The sequence below is a fragment of the Micromys minutus genome (genome assembly GCF_963924665.1).
Source record: "Micromys minutus genome assembly, chromosome: 10".
NCBI classification, from domain to species: Eukaryota; Metazoa; Chordata; class Mammalia; order Rodentia; family Muridae; genus Micromys; species Micromys minutus.
Genome location: NC_137979.1, coordinates 19109204 through 19129291, shown reverse-complemented (window position 1 = coordinate 19129291; position 20088 = coordinate 19109204). Strand labels below are relative to the sequence as shown.

Genomic DNA, 20088 nt, shown 5'->3' with positions numbered 1-20088 from the left:
TATAATAAGACCTGGGTGAGCTCCGTTTGTCTATCCCAATTGTGTGCGCGCATTCCTATAAACAGATGTCCCACTCACCCGTCAGCATGAACTGGTAGGCGTTGTCAGAGATGGAGAAGATGTGGGGCGGGGCCTCCTGGCGCTTTTTGCCTCGGTAGGCCGCCACCACCTCAGGGTTGTACACCGGCAGCCACTTGTAGGGGTTGACAGTGACACAGAAGAGGCCTGAGTAGGTCTGTGGGGGAAAAAATCAAAAAATTCAATCTAGTGCCTCTTGTTTCATTTTTTATGAGAAATAAACAGGTGAAAAAGGACACTCACGTAGATCATCCAGGCTGCGTAACGCTCTTTGAGGTTGTACAACACTCCGGGCTCGTGCAGGTGGGTCATCATGGCCATGTCCTCGATCTTGTCGTATTTGGGAGGGTTCATGGGGAAGACTTGGTCTTCCTTGACAGTGAGAGTCTGGTAAGGTAGCAGAGTGGTTTGAGACAGATTTATGTCTGTCTGCTTATTTTGGCTATAAACCTATTATCAAACACATTCCCCATCATATCGTTATTCGATGCCTTTTAAAGGCCTGATAATGTGTACTTTCAGGTCTGACGCTAAGGAAACCTGTTTCCCATGAAAGCATAGGAGTCAGTGCTTTTATGGACACATTTAATTTTACAGATTCTGAAGGTTTAGCATGACTGTTTCTTAGACACCCATGCAGTGTGCATTGATCGGATCCACCCAGCCCTCTATGAACCGACCACCACGTCTCTGGTTGTATAGTCAGAGGAAATGAAACCGCCTCTAAAACAGAGACCCAAACGGTTAATACAGTACTACTCATGTTTTTAACAAGATTAATTTTTTCTTATCCTTTTATTCTCCTTTGCTAAGCCAAGCATTTTAAATTTTTTTTCACCCCACCCATTACAAGAAACTTCTTTAAATAGATCAGTACTTTATGGAACTATGTAAGTAGCCCAGGAACTTTTGTGATAGAACGGGATCATTTTATTTTATTTTTCTCAGGCTTGGAGATTTAGACCTGCAGGTAGGGAAATGAAGGGAGATAGTGGAGGCCGGTATTAATGAGCTGTATCCCGAGGGAAGTTGGGAAGGGGAGGTACTGTAGCTTGAACCCTTTTGGCTCCCAAATCTTGGGACCGCAAGCTAGGAAGAGGATGCTCATGTGGCTGCAGACTCAGGCATCCCTAGCAAGGCAGACCCTGCCTCCGGATTGAGCAGGAGAAATGATCCCGGAGCGGACCCTCCACGTTTTCACTTACTGCTCCACTTTCCGTCTTCACGGTCACTTTCCCTCCATCCTTGCTTTGTATGACGCTCTTCACGTACGACTCCTTGGGCTCCGCCACAAAGACAGATGTTTTTGCATCAAAAGGCTTGTTTTGGGCCTCGATCCTCTCCTTCTCCGATTTTCGGAGGTAAGGAGCAGCTTCGCCAAAAATAGCCATCTCCGCGTCCGAACCCGTACTCATGGCTGCTACTTATTTAGCCGAGGTGTCGGCCTTGGGAGACACGGAAGAGAGAAATAAAGAGCAAAAGTAAGCTATGCGGGTGAGAATTTGAAGCATGGTCTTTAGGGTAGGCTGAGACCCCCTTCTGCAATCTGATAGCTTGTGAACATTTGAGGATCCAGTTTTAGAACTTGGCAAGTGTTTTTCCCAGAATCTTGTCTCCCAAGGAGTGGGCACCTACATCTTTGGTTACAATGAAAACCTTTCTACCCCTCTTTTCCCTCTGAACCATGGTGATCTCTGCAGTTAAAGCTGTTGACAGATTGTATTACAGCAACTGTCATTACTTAATCCTCTTGTCTCTTGCAGAATGTCTGCATCTGCCACACGCTGGGACAGTCCAGTAGTTAGGAAGGAAATGTGGCTTTGTGCAAATGAAGGTTGTTGGAATTTTCAAAGCTACCAGAGACACTTTCTGATTTTTTTTAAAGATGACCAATGTTGCTCAAAACCAAAGGACTGTTTTTTTTTTACTGGTATTTGGAATTCTATCTCTCCTTGGGCTATTAGAACTTCCTAACCAATTCTTGGTTCTGGATTCTCATCCTTTGGCTTGGGAGCAGGAGACTTAGCAACTGCCCTGTTTCCCAAATCTCTTTTGACATGAGAGATTTCAGCTATCAGTTTAGCTGATTTAACCGCAGAGAAATGAGCTTCAGTGTGGAGGCTCTTCTTCCCACGGAAATTCTGTGGGATTCCTTCCCTTCCACTGAGAAAAAAGAAAAGCATTAAGAGTTCGTCACATGCACAAATGTTATTGACTGACAATGGGTCAGTGAGCCTCTGCTGCAGAGGCATGTTAATTGGTGGGGTTTTAGCTTTACTCTCAGGTACTGACTTCTGCGGGTCACAGGCAGAATTGCTCCTAAATTATGCATGATCTCTAACACTCTGTGGCTGGAATACCTGTGGCTAAAAAAAAAAAAAAAAAAAAAAAAAAAAAAAAAAAAAAAAAAAAAAAAAAAAAGGAAAAGAAAAGAAAGAAAAGAAAAACTGTATTTTTCTCACAAAAATTAAGTGAATGCTTAAAAATGACTCAGATATGGTTATGTGGTTTTAACAAGATGTCTATGTTTCCAATTTTAAATAGCACTGTCTGAAAAGCATGTGGTGTGTGTGTGTGTGTGTGTGTGTGTGTGTGTGTGTGTGTGTTCAATGCTATGCAGGAGGCTTAGCACACAGTAGTTGATTGCCACTGGAGAATTACAGCTGATAACTCACTGTCAAAATTCATCCTGCCTCAAATATTCTTTAATCCTGGGCTCCAGTGGGGGTAAGTAGTCTCTGAGAATAAGATATTCTGGAAAAAAAATGATTTCCAGCATGTACAAAGCCGTCCCTCAAAAATACCTCCTGCTCTAAAAACGTGGAAATGGTAGAGAATTAAGAACTATTCATAGTTTCCTTAGGCTAAAATCCCCTCTGTCATCAATAAATGAAGAAATCCAAGTCTTACCTATGGGGATCTGGATGAAAACGTAGAGTCACGAATGTCCTGCACTGTAAAACAGTGATTCATCCCCATTAGTGACACTCAGCAATCCTGGCCACACAGTATAGAATTTAAGAGTTCCCCACCCCAAACCTTCAAGCTTAAGAGGAATCGGTTCACGCTCAGGCATAGCTACTGGGTTTTTTGCTGTTTGCCCCCCAGGGTCCTCAGCCTCCCGAGATTCCCATCCATCTCTTACCTCTGGGCTCTTGGCGGAGATGGGGTGTGAGGGGCAGCCCAGCTTATATAGGAACAGAAGTGCTGATGCTGCGGCTCCCTCCTCTTTGTCAGAGCAAAACACTTGGCAACAGGAGCCCTCGGCAAAGTTTGTAGTGACATTTGGCATCTTCGGATATAATTAGAAGTATTCATATCATTCAGAGTATGTGAACCAATCTCCTATAAATAATTTGACAAGGACCAATCTGCCCTCTGAGAATGCTTTCTAGTGTGTTGGGAAGGGAATCTTTGACAGCTCCTGGTGGGCCTTCTCATCAGTTGGTTCTTAAGGGTTATATTCAATTTGGCAAACTGTCATGCCCGCCTGTCCTGTGCTGCCAAAGATCAGATGCCCAGCAACGCACTTTCCTTATTTGTTCCCACAGGAGCCCCCACACCGCATTCCCTTGGGCCATCGCCAGGGCTCATCCTTGGAGTCTGACTGGGGCAACAGAGCCAAATGGAGAAGAACCTTTATGCTGAGTCTCCACCATTGGGTCAGTGCCCACACTGCCAGCAGGCAAAAGAATTATTATTAGAAGTCAATGCATTCGTCATAGGGGAAAATATAGGAAAGAAACGAGAAAATGCACCTAAACTCGTCTGGAGAGATAGCATGGGGGATGTAAGTGGGGTCAAACTTTATATACACTCATGTCTTAACAACCTGCCTTAACGTTAGTGCAGCTGATTCAGGTCATTAGCATAATTAACATCCTTACCCTTCAAAGAAAATACTTCATGGATGCACTTTTAAAGTTAAAACTTTCCTTTTTAAAGTCATTTACATTGAGATATAATGTATATATGACCTAACTTACCCATTTGGGAATTGGAATTAGGATTTTTTTTTAGATTTCGCAATAAAGTTCTCTTCCTTTGCCGTGTTTAAACATGCAATTATTCACCTCACCACCGTGAAGGCAGGGGTGCTGTATGGCTAAGTTCTAAGAGCTTTGGCAACTGTGTGTGTTTCTGTAGCCTCGTACATTTTAATGACATAAAATCAACACCTTATAGATTAGGCTAAATTTCTCCCTTGGTTTGTAATAATTCAGACTTGGGGGGAGGGAATGCACTTTCTTATGTATTTCCCGGGGAGAATAAATTGGTAAAATAGGCGTTAAAAATAGGCTCATAGACAATGGACATTATAAATGTTTAAAATGTACTTTAGTCACTTCCCAACTTACTTTCTTCTGCTTTTGGTTGGTTTCTTTCATCAATATGCAACAATATGGAAAAATTTAAAATATATAAAAGTAGACTAGTCTAATGAATGCAGTGTGGTTTTGATTAATAGTTCATGGTCCAGTTTGTTTTATTTGTAGCATCTTCCCCCACTCATCACCAGATTATTTTGAAGTTATGTACTATAAAATCTGAATGGAATTTCATATGCTGGAGATATGATTTGCCTTTTCATGTTCTGAACAACTTCCTGTGGTCTAATAATGCTCTGCCGTAGGATCTGCAAGCTTAGGTTCTAGAAGACCTAAACTTCTGGGCAAATTCATGAAAAGAATTTCTTTATGTCTTTGCTCCTATGGGTGTACTGTTAAGGGATTTCTAAAATTTGGGGATTCAGGGTCATACATATGTTATTGTATATTTTCAAACTAATTTTAAAGAAAATCTTAGTTTTGTAATGTATTTTTAATTAATTCTTAATTAAATTATGTAATTAATTATTAATTTACAGGAGCGTTATTATTTCTGCTCTTTCCACACACACACACACACACAACACACACACATGTATTAGGATGTGAGATTGGTTTCTAGATTTCATACTTTCTCCCATATTTTCATGCAAATAGCACATAGTTTTCGATGTCTACTGGGACAACTTTTATTCAATGTTGTTTTGATGATTTGTTAAGTCTGTATATGAGCTTTAGTATCAGGTTTTCAGATGTGAAAAGCTTTTATTGAATTTTGATTTAGATTCGGTTGATTTAGTAGGTTTGTTGGACGAGAATTGAGAGCTGTGAGCGGGTTCCTTCCCTGGGCATGATGTAGTTTATGTTGACCCCAAATCATTCTACTTCTCTAGCTCTTTACTAGGTCTTATTTATTTTGCTAGGTGTTGTTGTTGTTGTTGTATGGGTCTATTTTTACTTTTTCCTTGATCACTGTTATGTGCCAGACACTGAATATTCAGAACTACAGTTTTGTTTGTGGGAGCAGTTTGCCCAACTAATTCAGGACCCTTTGCACTCAGAGTAGGGAGGTGGTACTGTGGTTATAAGGCGCCAACAGACGTTGCTGTGTGGCACTTCTAGAATCGCTTTTTAAAGTATAGTTTATATATTTTTATTTTATGTACTGGTGGTTTGCCTGCCTGTATGTCTGTATGAGGATGTCAGATCCCCGGAACAGGAGTTAGTCAGTTGTGAGCTGTCATGTGAGTGATGGGAATCGAACCCAGGTCTTCCAGAAGAACAGCCAGAGCTCTTAACTGTTGAGCCTTCTCTCCAGCCTCCCAGAATAGCCTTTTTATTAAAAGAGGGAGGATTCCATGTAGCACCTTTGCTTTTCCCATCCTCCTGTTTCCCTATGTAGAACACAGGTGACTGGCTAGAGACAGTCTTTAATGAAGGGTCAAAAGAATTTCAGAGAACTTAGCCTTGATATTTCTGAGCTGTGCTTTTCTAGAAAGCCATTCATTGGTGGCTATGGAGTAGTGTTGTTTCATGGGTTATCCTTGCAAAAGAGCTCCAAAACTAAGCACCCCAGGTCTTGCCACCAGTGACCTTGCCTGTGAGGAGGGGTCTCGGTTGAGCACCCCAGCCCTGAAGCATAGCAGCTGTCCCTTCCAGAGGCTCGCTCTTTGGCTACACATGACATCGATCTGTAAGTAGCCCCTTGCCGGCTCCAGTCAGGTCTAGGCCAAGGCCTTGTGGCTGACCCACCTTCCCTTCCCAGGACACCTGAGCTCCTTGTCCAGCAAGAGTTCTGAGAACCCGGGGGACACCATGCCCCACTCCCCGGGTTTGCCCAAGGCTGAGCCAGGTCATTGATGGACCAGCTAATTTTGGGGGGAATCTGCTCTCCTATTCACGGCCACAGTGTTGGAGTCTCCTGAGCAGAATACGCCCAGGCCTCCAGAACCCCAATCACCTGTGGCCTGACTCCTAAAACATTGAAGAAGAGGGCTCTAATCCATCTTGGCTAGACCAACACCAAGACCCTGTCCAGACCTGTCAAAATCAGCAGCCTGCCCAAATTTAAGTGGTGCTAGGCCAGAGTCCACCTTCCCAACCCTCTCTGTGAACTAGGAAGGCTGAACAGACACCAGGAGGAGCTGCTTCATAGCCCTTAGCTTTCCTGACCTCATAACTGTGTCTTACATAAAACAGAAAATAAACCCACAGCAGTCATCCTCAAAAAAAAAAAAAGTAATTTATTTCTTCTGTTATGCTTTCACTTCTTTTACACCCTTTGAGAATTCCATCTTTGCTTCTTTTTTTGGTGGTTTGGTTTTATGGCAGGATCTCTTGTAAACCAGGCTATTCTTAGACTTGTATCCAAGACTGGCCTTGAACTTCTAATTCTCCTGCCTCTACCTCCTGCGAGCTGGGATTATAGACATATACCTGGCTTTGTTCCTTAATTACTTCTAATTGTTATATATATTTATATCATTCTAATTGTTTTATACATATGTCATTCTAATTGTTATATATATATATCATTCTAATTGTTTTATATATATATCATTCTAATTGTTTTATATATATATCATTCTAATTGTTTTATATATATATATCATTCTAATTGTTATATATATCATTCTAATTGTTATATATATGTATATATATATCATTCTGTTATATATATAATTCTAATTGTTATATATACATATATATCATTCTAATTGTTATATATCTATATCATTCTAATTGTTTTATGTATATATATATAAAATTCTAGTTGTTATATATATATCACTATAACAGTTAAAGTACATATATATATGAATTTTCAGTGCATCATGTACAAATAATCAAAATTTTGTGTTTTGTTCATATCTTAATTTATGTGTTACAATTTCTGTGTCATTTATCCTATTATTTTATTGTTTGTGACATTAAGAAAAATGTTGAATATTATTAATATATTGTTATGCTTATATGCTATTATACTAACTAAACTATAAACTTGTGACACATACTGTATAAGAGTATCTTTACTCTTCTCTTTGTTTTTATAAGATATTTGACTTTATAACATTTATTTTTATTTTTATTTTTTTTAACAATTAAGTCAATTTATTTAAACAGTTGACTTAGGCATCTGCAATGGTGACTTCAACCTCCACTCCTGGCTCAGTACTGATGGAAGTGATCTGTTTAACAATCTCAGAAGGACTGTGTAAGTCAATGAGTCGCTTGTGGATCCTCATCTGGAATCGATCCCATGTCTTGGAGCCTCACCACAAGGTGTTTTTCTGGTAGTGATCCTCAATGTCTTTGTAGGCATGCGCACTGGTCCTTTCACTTTCAGATTCTTTTCCTTAGCGCCTCTGATCAAGTCCACATAAACCTTCTCCAGCGACTTCACGTTGCGGCTGGTGAGCGTGATCCGAATTCGGTGAATTGCCACTTCGGTCTCCACGGGCGTCTTTCCGGTATCTTTAAATGCCATGGCTGAGGCGTTGCTTCCTGACCGACTTGTTTCCTCAGCAGGAGCGAACAGCGGTGAGTCAGGACGGAGCAGACTGGAAGAAGCTCCGCGGCACCCACCAACAGGTCTCAGAAAGATAACATTTATTTTTGATAGACAAAGTAATAGTTGTAAACTTCTATGGGCAATAACATGATATCTTGATACCGTTATATTTTATGTATTGTATTTGAAGTTTTATCCAGTATAATACTTACTATGTTTTTATATTTATTTTGCTAACTGTTTTGATAACAATATCAATAAAATAATTCAAGCTCTATGTATTTACTTAAGAAATTTAAATGCATGGTTTAAAAAATCTTTATTTTATTTTAAATTATATTTATCTGTACATGTCTATATGTCCATGTAGTACAGGTGCCCAAGGAAGCCAGAGGAGGAGGTTGGTCCTCTGGCCCTGGAATTAAAAAGGAAGTTTTGAGTTGCCTAATGTCGGTTCTGGGAGCCAAACTTGGCTTCTCTTCTAGAGAAGTATGTGATTTATTTCCCAAGACATTTCTCCAGGCCTTTAATACAAATTTATACAGAAGTTTGTGCATGTAGTTTACAAAACACTATTTATCATGGCCCAAAGTGGGGATGATAAACGTCCACCATCTCTCAGGTGCATAAGCAAACTCTGCCATGTGTGTTTGATGGAATGTTAGCTCTGTAGAAAGGGAGGAAGTGCTGGGAGGTGCTGTCATGTAGAGGACATAGAACCTTAAGTGCTAAGTAAGTGAACTGGGATGCAAAGTTCCCAAATTTAATGATTCTATTTACATAAAATGTGACATATGAATACAGCCTTTTGAATATGTACTTTTTAATATGTGTGTGTGTGAATATGTTTCATGAGAGTGCTGTGCCTGTGGAGACTAGAGGGTTTTGATCCCCTGAAGCCAAAGCTACAGGCAGGGGTGAGCCTGCCAATGTGAGTTCTAGGAACTGAACCCAGGTCTTCTGGAGAAAAATGAAGTACCCTTAGCTGCTGACTCATCTCTCTGGACCCTTTTTATTCTTTTGACATAAATTATTATTATAAGTTTCATTTCAGAAAGTTAAATGTAATTATATTTTATATTAATTGCTCTACAGTATTAAATATAAGTATGATTTTTTATCACCTGTAGATGAATGTTTGACTATTAGTGGGGTATTTTTGCCAGAACTCTAATTTTATTTAACTTATCTGCATTTGTTTTACATGAGAAATAGTGGTTGCCATTTGTGTGATGTTTAGAATTAGCTGAGATCTACTCCCCTTACTATCTTTAGTGAGCTTTTTTATGCACTGAAAATGACCCATTGTAAGAATACTCTGCGTTTAGTAGACTTACAAAATAGTATTTCTATTTCTGTAATGGTCTGAGAGCCAGTCTTTGAGAAGGTCTTAACAATAACTTGAGATCTTCAACCTCTGGTCCACTCTTTGCCTGTACAGTTTTGCCTTTTCTGGAAATTTCACGTAGATGGAATCCTGCAGTGGAGTCATTTGTGTCAGGCACTCCCACCCGAGCTCTCCGTGTTCCCACAGGGCATCTCTCTTTGTGGGAGGGCAGTAGGTTACAACTGCCCTATGTGGATTCTTTCCACCACTATGAACATAGTACAGGTTGCTGGGTGTTTCCATTTCTCTTGGGTAGCTATCTAGGACCTAGATTTCTGTGTGTCTAACTTCTTAGGAAACTGACAAATTCTTTCCTACAATAACTGTACATTTGTCATTTCCACCAGCCGTAAACAACAGTTCTGATTGTGTTCCTGTCACCTGTTCTTGTGCCCTGCCTCCTTTGACTGTGCCCCACCTACTGGGTGTAAAGTGGTTTCTCCTCTGGTTCAGATCTGCATTTCCTTAATGGACAGCGATTCAAATGTCATCTGCCCCTTTACAATTTATGCATATGTGTGCATTTGCAATCTCCAAATCTTTAGCCTATTTGAAACAATGTTGCCATTTTCCTTTTATCAGTTGCTAGTTCTTATTTGGCGTTTTATCTGAGTCATCAGTCAAACAGGTGATTAATGGATAGTCTCTTCCTATCTGTGTAAATCATTTAACATTAAATTAACCAGTCAAGTATAGTTTATCAATATTTTCTTTTATATACCACATTTTTAGTGTCAGATCTTCCAAATTTTTTGTAATACAAAGTCACAAAAGTCTTTTTTTTCCCCTGCTAGCTATTTTATACTTAAAGTTCTTTCATTTGTGCCTACATGTTCTTTGATGTAAATTTCTGCTTAGGGGATGACAGCTTAGTTTTGCCACTGAAATCTAATGGTTGGTGCTGTTTGTTAAAAAGGCCAGCCACCCTCAGTTGATGTGCCTTGGTAACTGCAGAGTGTTTATGCATGTTTTATTTCCAGATGGAAACTATCTGCTTATTTAATTTTTTAGATTTATTTATTTCATGCCTTTCAGTATTTTGCCTGAATAAATGTAAACCATCTGTTTGCTAAGTACCAAAGAGGATAGAAGAGGGCAACTGATCCCTTGGAACTGGAGTTTCAGATGGTTCTGAACCATCGTGTGGGTGCTGGCAACTTAACAGGTGGCCATCTGCCGTAACTGTCAGTGCTCTCAAGCACTGAGCCAACTCGCCAGCCCTAATGATAGATTATTTCTTCTTCTTCTTCTTCTTCTTCTTCTTCTTCTTCTTCTTCTTCTTCTTCTTCTTCTTCTTCTTCTTCTTCTTCTTCTTCTTCTTCTTCTTTTTCTCCTCCTCCTCCTTCCCCTCCCCCTCCTCCTCCTCCTTCTCCTTCTCCTCCTCCTTCTTTCCCTCCTCCCCCCTCCTCCTCCTTCACCTCCTCCTCCTCCTTCTTCCAAAAAGTTTACACTTTATTTTAGAATTCAGAACATAGGGATACAGCCAGAATCTAGGAGCCAAGAAAAAATGTGTGACTATTTTTGCCATAGCTATGATCTGGACATAGAAGTTTATATCAGTCAAAAAGATGTAATTATATTCCATATAGTATTAATTAACTTAGGAGACTAAATTTAAAACTGTTTCTTACATAGTTTTAATTCTGGTTTGTATTGTCAAATTGTTGGTTTAATATAAAGGCTTTGTCCATGGAACAATTAAACAATCATGGAAGATATTTTTTCTTCAAGAATTAGCATCACATCAGAAACAATGACTTTATGAACTTCTTAAGAAAATGGATGCATCTAGAGAATATCATCCTGAGTGAGGTAACTCAGTCACAAAAGAACAGACATAATATGCAGTCACTGATAATTGGATACTAACCCCAGAAAGCTCTGAACACCTCAGAAACAACTCACAGACTGTGTGAAGTTCAAGGAAAAAAAAAAAAAAAAAAAGGAAAGAAAAAATCATTATGCTTAATCCTTACACACCAAGAAAACTTTGACTAATTCCAGGTCACATCCTGTTTTACATGTACTTCATGCTCATTATAACTAGTAAGATCTTAATGCACACTATCAAACCTTTAAAAAAAAAAACAAGCACTGACAAAAATGTATTTGTATGCTTTTATGTAAAAATGGTTAAAATTTGTATATTTATCTTTGTATTTTAAAATAAAGTTGTTCAATTAAAAAAAAGAAATATCAAAACTTACTGCTTTACTGAATTTGTATGTACTATAATTAATATTAAGTGAAAACATTGCAGAATTGTATAGAATTAATACTATAGTCAATTATATTTTATTATATATGATGATAAATGCAGAATATGAGCACATATACATAGTATATGACTTTTTAATAGAAAATAAAATTGGGAATTGAGATCATAAAAACAAAAGAATTAGTCATCACAATGATCAGCGTTTTAAGAGAATATTTGTATATATTCAAATTCCAGAACTGCAGAATACAGAGTAGACGCTAGCCTTGGGCATTCAGGTACCCAGTCCTTAGGAACATGGATAAGTTTCAGATTTTGTATCTTTCAAAAAGTGTTGTAGGTAAATAAACTACCACACATATTCTCTCATCTCTGAATATGAATAATTTTTATAAGTGCTTTAGATTGACGTTTTAATTTTTTCAACCGAGGAGAAAAAAACTATTTAAATTAACAAAAAATAATTAAAATATAGGTCACTTTAATTAAGTTTACTTTTCTGTTCACAAAAAGAAATGAAATACTAAGGATTAAGATTTTATTATATTAATCTAAATTTAAATTATATTTGTAAAAAGAAATTAAAACTAATAAAATTTTCCAGGTAGTTGAGTTTCAGAAGTAGGGCAGAACACCAATTGTTACAATATCTGAGATCTTTTTTTTAAAATTCTTTCAAAAGCTAACATTCACATCCTTTCATGGAGTCAATATCATTCCCAGTAAAACTTGTATGTCAGATATATGGAAAGCATTGAATTTCTCTTATTAATGCTACAAAGCTTTATATTTACTTTTTGAAGAGTTTTATTTTACTTATGGGTGTGTGTGTGAGTGCCTGAGGGAATTTGTAAAGATATGGGTGGTGTTCCGCAGAGGTTGTCAGCTTCCCTAAAACTTCAGTTACAGGCAGATGAGAGCCAGCTACCTGTCAGGAGTCTGGGGATCTGAACTCCAGTTCTCTGGAAAAGCAGTGAGTACACTTAACAGCTGAGCCACCTCCCAGACCCCCATATTTACTTTAAAATTGTTACTTGTCTTACTGACACTGTCTGTGTCTTAACTTGGGGATAGTTGGTCTATTATTTTCTACTGAGTATAAGTTTAAAGTCCTCCATATGTTTTGGTTTGTTTAGCTCAAAAGCATTTGTTAACTGCATAGAAATTTCTGTTCTTTATATTGTCATGGTAGATTGCATCTTTTAAAAAATCAGGTATGGACTGTTTGTGTTTTGCACTGTTTTGCCTTGAATTCTATTTTTCTCACATGTCAATTGTGATAGCTTTGCCTTTACACTCTGGTAGCACATATACTAACTGATTTTTCTCCTACTCATATTTTTAACCACCTTGATTTATTTTATCTTGCATCTAACTTTTAAGAATCCACTAGTTAGGAAGCAGAGCCAGGTAGGCAGATGTCTGTGAGTTCAAGGCCAGCCTGATCTATATGGAGAGCTTCCAAGTCACCCAGGATTATACAATGAGAGCCTGCCTCAAAACAAAGAATTAAGATAACCAAGTATTGATTTGGAAAATACATTATGTGTTCCCTGTAGTAGGTAAGTTTTAGGTACTAATCTGGCTCATGTGCCTTTGATGATGTGCCCAGTGGTTGGCTAAAATACCAATGTAGCTGGAAAGGTGTTGTTTTCTATTATTTCTATTATTTCTAGATTCAGGCCACCTGACCTCTCTAAACCTAAGCCTGCTTACCTGTCAGGAAGGGGTTGCTTTGATTTCTCATCCCTTTCAATATAAATTTATTTAATAATGCATGTGAAGTATTTTAAATAATATTTGGCAGTGTTGAATATACTTGCTAAATAGTTGTTTGGACTCATGTAAGGGAGGAGTTGTATCCTGTGGGTGATGGATAAACCCTGCCATGTTTGAAATGTGGAATTGACCTTAAGACTTGTCTTAGGCACAATCATGCCAGCAGCCCGGAAGAGGGAGCTGAGGACTGGAACAGAGATGGGGGACCTACTTACGAAGCTGTGCTGTTAGAGGAAAGAGTTGAGGACTCAAGCTAAGGCATCAGATTTGGGGTATGAAAAGGGGCATGCAATATTCTGGCCTCACTGAGAAACACAATTCTAGATGCCCAGAAACCACTTGAATTGGTTCTGCTTGAAGATAAGTAGAAATAAATGGGATTTCCTCAGATTGAAGGAAATACTTCCCTTGGAAATAGAACGGGCCTGGAAGCAATGGACAAAATGTAGAGGTTGTCTGGGTGGAAAACTGCAATGGCGAGCTTCCCCCAAGGGAAGCAAGCCTCCTGGGATGTGATTTTTACCGAGTCGAGATAGATTTTCAAACTGTGGGGCTTAAGCAGTATGAAGTCCCTATGAAGGCAGGTTGATCATTAGAACGTGGGTTCCTGTATGTATGAGAAGTTCTTGTGACAAAAGTGGCTTTTGGTGTCATTAGAGGAAAGAAAAGACAGTTTAGTGAGCAAGGTGCCACTTAGAAAAAGCAACAATTTCTTCTCTGCTTGTTCCTACTTAAAGGTGGTCTGTTATAAAAGACTCTTGAACTCCTGACCTGAAATTAAAGAGCAACTGGCAAGAGCAGGTGTGAAAATGTAGAATGTGTAAGCCTTGAGAGGAAAGACACTTTTCCCTCAGGGCTAAGGGTCAAACTAGATCGTTTCATGTGTTAGGCAAGCCGGAACCGGTGCAGTACACACCCAGATCAGGACGGTCTCTAACAGGGTAAAAGCACCGTCTAATTTCAAATTGATCGAGGACAGGGTTCTCTGAGCAGGACACGTTAATGACTGGTAAATCAAAACATGCTCTGCTTCAACAGATGCAAGACGGATGCTTGAGTACACGTGTATTTTATCAATTAGGTTGACGGGGGGGGGTGGATCAAAACGAGCAAATAGCGACATGTGGAGGAGTGGACACTCATTCACTGGAAATTAGGGTGGAGGAAGCCTTCTGGGGCAATTGGTTTCTGCTTTGAAGCCTAAAGTTGCAATAATTCTTACTTCTCACTGTATCCCATGAAAGGGCATCGTGATTAACGCTGTGTACCTAGCATTTCTTCTAAATCTCAAACTGTGGGAGACAAATATCTCTTCGGTGACTTTGTGTGTTTAATTAGGTGACCACCTGTTAAGTGATGGAACTGTTAGTGTGCTCAGTGCTTGGAACCTGACACTCATTTTAATCTGCGATTTGGACTGCCACAGTCCTTTTTTCCCCCACTGGTTCTCCGAGCCACAACACTGAAAAACCAAAATCCCTGTAAACACTTAAAAACCGTGAGGGGGGTGCTGATGGGTCTCCGTGAGCAAAGTAACTGCGGACATGTGCCTCATTATTGTTGTAGTTCTAGTCCTTCTCACAGGCATAAATAACTTCTACGTGGGTCCTGCGTGGCAGCTCTTTAACTTAGAAACTCTTCCAAGGTCTGGCACAAATCCCTGCCCTTGCTATTCTTGCTAGTATCCACTTACAATTAAGCCCGGGGCAAGCGTCGAGTTACTGTCTCTAATGATCCCGAAGCTTTGAGAGTCACTACCAGACATCAGCTTGCAATTCCTAAGATTCCTTTTGCCCCCAGAGTCCCTCTGTTTTTCTCCACCCGGCAACTAAAAGCAGATAGATTACACCCACTTCAGACATCTTGTGCTGAGGTAGAAATGGGAAGTTATCTTGTCTTCAGCTGAAGGAAACAACTTGCCTTTCAAATGCCTCGTTGGCACAGCCATGTTACTGACACTCATCCATGACTATACCATTAGTTTGTTTTTGTTGTTGTTGGTAGTGATGGTGAGTAATATCCCATTCTGAGGGCAAACAGGATCTTGTCATCTCTCCTTTCTCACGTTAAGCTTGCTGCTTGATTGTTTTGTTTTCGTTGTGAAATGGTGGGACTGTTGCTCTGGATGGTCTTGAGTTCAAGACTTGTGACCTACCTGATCTTAATCTCTCCAGTGGATGAGACAATCGGCTTGCGTCACCATGCTCAGCTTCTGCGTAGATTCCCTTGCCGATGAATATTTGTATGACCTTTCTGTGAACATATCTTTTATGTCTGTTGCTTAAGTAGCAAGGATTCTAGATAAAGAGCTCACGGTATATTTATAAGAAATTAGCAAACTATCTTTTTCAAAAGCGAAGTGGTCCACCCTGCTAGTGAGCGGTGTCTGCAGGAACAGCAGAAGCTCATAAGCCTGTTCAGCATCTGCCACTGCTAGTCTTTGTAAAATATTCATTTTTGCAGGTTTTAATAATGAAGTCTCCTTGTGATTTTAATTTGTTTCCCTTGGCCGACCATATTGAATGTCACTGGATATAGTTGTTAGACCTTAAAGTATCTTCTTCATGAATTGTCTTTTTTCTTTTGCTCAGTGTTGTTGAGTTGTGCTCTTGATTCTGTATCTGTAAGTCATTTGTTGAAAACATGTAAAGCGTGTATTTTCCCCAAGCCTGTAGCCTGCCATTTTTGTGTTCCCAACAGTGTCCTGGTGAGCCATTAAACGAGCCTTAAAATTTTTTGTTTTTATGTGATTAAATAGCTTTAATTTGTCATTTTTATATTTTGTATTTGAGTGTGCTGTGTTACCTTAGAGAGCTCTTGCCTGTCATCACAGAAACATACATCTGTGTTTCTTATAGAAGGTTTGTCTTTTTTAAGATTTTTCACTAAGCCTATTAAATGTCTTGAAATAAATATTTTTTGCTTTCCACACACAAATCTAATTCATTTAGTGTTCTTTTTAGCAAAGTTTTTTTTTTTTTGCTTTCAGAGTGAGTTTAATTAGCAATTTAGAAAAAAAATCTCATTCAACTATATAAATATTGGATGTATTTCAAGCTCTCTATTTTGTTTCATTTATCACTTTAAAAAATTGTAGTGTTTGTTTCTGTCTGGATGTGCCTTGATGTGTAATGAAAAATTAATAATGTTATCATTACAAAATATCCATCATCTTTATTTCTTACAGTGGATAGATTTTTTAAGGCTATTTTATCATCTATCCACAGAGCCATTTTTCATTTATCATGTGGTGGCTGTTTTTTTTAAAGATATATTTATTTATTTTGTGTGTGTAAGTACACTATCACTGTCTTCACACACACCAGAAGAGGGCATCAGATCTCATTACAGATGGTTGTGAGCCACCATGTGGTTGCTGGGAATTGAACTCAAGACCTCTGGAAGAACAATCAGTGTTCTTAACCACTGAGCCATCTCTCCAGCCTTGTAATTGCTGTTTATAATATGTAATTTCCCCATTCTTTCATGTTCAGTTAATTTGTACTTTGGGTAATACAAATGACCTTTACTTGGATCATGTATTTTTAAGGCAGCCAGACAACATTTATCGTTTAATTTCACTATTTAATCCATTTACATCATGGTTTTTAAAATACATTTTTTTAAAATGGTTCATGACATTTTTGTTCCTCTTTTTTTCTTTCTATTGCACTGTTTTATAATTTTTGTGTGGTATTGTGGATGAAATGAGGGTCCTGTACCTGGAGGTAAGTACCTGTCACTGAGCTAGGTCTACAGTCTATAATGTAACATTTTAACTTATGTAATGACCTTTGACTGACATGCTAATGGCTGCTTTATAGTTTATCATATGTGCTTTAACTTACCAGCTTTAGATTCTTATTAGTTCAGTTCTTATATTCCTGTAAGAACTATTAACTCTTATGCTGCTTCATTTCCTTTCCTATGCTTTGTCACTTTATCTTTATGTGTAATACATCTCTTAACACTGCAAACTCAAAAGTACATTGTTGGAGTTATCATTTTAGCATCTGAACTCATTTCCTTGCTCAACACGGCTTTGCTTCCATACAGCTCCTTTGGGCTATATCGCCAAATGTATTTCATTTATTTATTTCACATGTGTTTATGATATCCTTTTATGATTACAGGCCTAATAATACATTGCAGTTGTATTTTTTTATAAGTTTTTTAAAAATTAGGTAAAAACGAGAAAGTAACTGTCCATGTAGTGTTTTGGTGTGTAGGTAGGAGGGAATGTGGGAGTTGACATTGACACTTGTGGAGGCCAGAGGAAAATGCCCTGATTCCTACTTTGTTGCTCTCTGCCTTATTCTTTTGAAACAGAACATCTCACTAGGTCTGTATCTAGGGTGGGGGTCAGGAAGCCTCTAGGGTGGGGGTCAGGAAGCCTCTAGTGTGGGGGTCAGGAAGCCTCAGTGATCTTTCCGTCTCTGACCCACAGAGCCCACAGGGTTACAGGCACACAGGGCCATGCTTTCACACCACTGATGGGGATTTGAACTCGGGTCTTCATGCTTACAGCAGATGCCTCTCTCCCCTGAGCCATCTCCCGTAGCCCTATGTAATCTTTTTATTTTGTGAGTATGGGTCACCTTTTCTCTCGTCGGTGTGAGGTTTTCCTGGTAGGGTAATTATTTCCTGTTGAAAATGCAGTGTTTTCCATTATGCTCTTGGACTGTGGGTCTTATTCAAACCTAGGTCTTTGCAACACCGCTGTGTGGAGAGAAAGGGGTGGTGCCACTGACTGCTTCCAGGATGATGGTGTGTGTCCTGGTCCCCATCTATTGACACCTGAGGGGGCCACCCCATTTCTCTTGGGTGAGGGTAGGTTTCTTACTGCTGGAAAGAGTCTAAAATGATAATCATAATCTTCTTCTAGGAGCCTTGTGGCAGAAGAGCAAGAACCTTGCTCTCCGGTGGTGGGTGTGAAGGGTTGCTGTGCTATCTTTTTACTGATGCCACCAGACCTGATAGGAACCAGCCAGGATGAATCCTATCTTCCCAGCTGACCTCCTTTGACGGTACTGCAATGGTATTGAAGCACCTTAAACCAGTAGCATAAAGGCGAATTACAGGCTTTGCATTGAACATTTGCTGGGGCTGGGTGGGGCAGTGCTTCTGTGTCGTTAGGTATGCCTAGAACAGTTCTTGGTTAAAGTTGGGTTGTTTGTCTTTGCGAGGCTGCCCACGTCTTTGTCCTAGAGATAAAGAATTTGGGGGAGATCTTATCCACCCCCTTATCCTCTATTACTCCCCCTTTCCGTATCCATTGGTGTTTCTGTGTTGTCTGCTTCTTTAACACTGAGTCGAGGCATATGAAGAAACTGAGCAAAGCCACAGACCTCACCAATGTAACCATCCTGAACCCTAGGCTCCTTCATCTTCCCTGTCTGTCTGAGTGTCCTAGGTTAATGTAAAACGGAATATCTGAGGGGAGAGGGATGTTGGTTGTATACTTATTGGGGAAAACAGGTAATGAAGCAACTATTCCACCTCCTAGGAAGGGAAAGGTTTCCTTACTAAATTTGTGAAAGAGACTGTGTTAAAACTTCCTCTGGGTGTAGATCCATCCATTTTTAGATGGTGTGTATATAGCGTAGCACTCACACAGTGCAGATAAAAGTCTTAATAGACTTTCTCACTCGTTCCGCAAACAGTTCTCAACTACCTGTGGTGTGTCAGGTCATGCCTGACTTACCACATACTCAACAGTAAGCCAAATGCACTGTCTGCCATTGTAGAGCTTATGTTTTAGCAGAAGGAGACAATCAGTAGTTAATCTTGTAGCAGGTCAGAAATGAACCAAATCAAGGAAATAAGATGTATGGAAGTTAAGGCAAAGACGGCAGGTGCTCCTGGAGTTGCAGGTCATGGTGAGCTTCCCAAAAGAAGTGCTAAGAACAAAACTAAGCTCCTCTGCAAGAAAAGTGCAGATTCTAAGCATCTCTCCAGACCCCAGGATCTACTTATCTGCTTAGCCAGTCACTCCAGATAAAGTGTTCATTGTAATTAGAACATTCATACATATTGAAAATTCAATACAATCTACCCTTTGCATGTACTCTGTCTTGGTTCCTGGAAGTGTAGATATTTCTTAATGTCTCAGAGCAATGAAAGAGGAGGTAAGGAGTATTGTGTGGGCAGTCTGAGATGACTGGGCGTGGCTTCATTCTAGAAGACACCGAATGGAGGCTGAAACCCACCTTATCTGTGAGGAAAGTGAAGAAGAATGCTAACCCGAATATCTGTGATCTCTAAGCTTCTTATTTTAAAGGGGTGCAGAATAGTTGACTTACATATGGCAAGACCCATCCTTAACTTTGCTTAGGCAATCACTTACATAGTCAGGAGACAGAATAATCCAACGGTCGCCTAGTGCTTTGGAGGTCGCTAGGTTAACTCTACAGAGCTTAATTAAGATTTAATAGTAAATGCCTACTGTGAAGAGGATATTTCATGAGTCTTCATCACGGCTGAGGTGAGATATTCCTCATAATTATTTTCTAGGCTTTTGAAATTCTCTTCTGCTGAAGCAAGCTTCTCTTTACTAATTAGGTTTCTCAAAGGGAAGACAGTTTCTCAAAGTGGCCTCCTCGTTAGAAAGGGTATCTATCGGTTACTTGAAAAGGAGAAATTGGGCCTCTTTTGCCTTTTTCTTCAACATCCACCCAAAGAAACTAAATTTTTAATTTTCAAGAAAAGTATAAAAGAAAAAAAAATCAAACAGTAGCTAAGATAAAATGTCAAATATGTTTCTTGTGTGGGTGTGTGTGAGAGAGAG

General features: G+C 39.3%; 1 protein-coding gene and 1 pseudogene across 2 annotated transcripts in view; both read right to left on the bottom strand.

Moving 5' to 3' along the window:
- The window catches only part of LOC308426122 (myosin-8), a 29730-nt gene extending 26696 nt beyond the window's left edge, over positions 1–3034 (bottom strand). Inside the window, exons 1-4 of the mRNA XM_080923874.1 lie at positions 2989–3034; positions 1284–1523; positions 322–465; positions 79–235 (exon numbers count right to left, since the gene is read on the bottom strand). Coding sequence (XP_080780000.1) covers positions 79–235; positions 322–465; positions 1284–1493 — 511 coding nt within the window. The 5' untranslated portion in view covers positions 1494–1523; positions 2989–3034. The remainder of the gene's footprint in view (positions 1–78; positions 236–321; positions 466–1283; positions 1524–2988) is intronic.
- Positions 3035–7534: 4500 nt separating this feature from the next.
- On the bottom strand, positions 7535–7893 carry LOC308426124 (small ribosomal subunit protein uS10-like; annotated as a pseudogene). Its single transcript has one exon. The product of its transcript is annotated as a small ribosomal subunit protein uS10-like (transcript).
- Positions 7894–20088: the final 12195 nt, after the last annotated feature.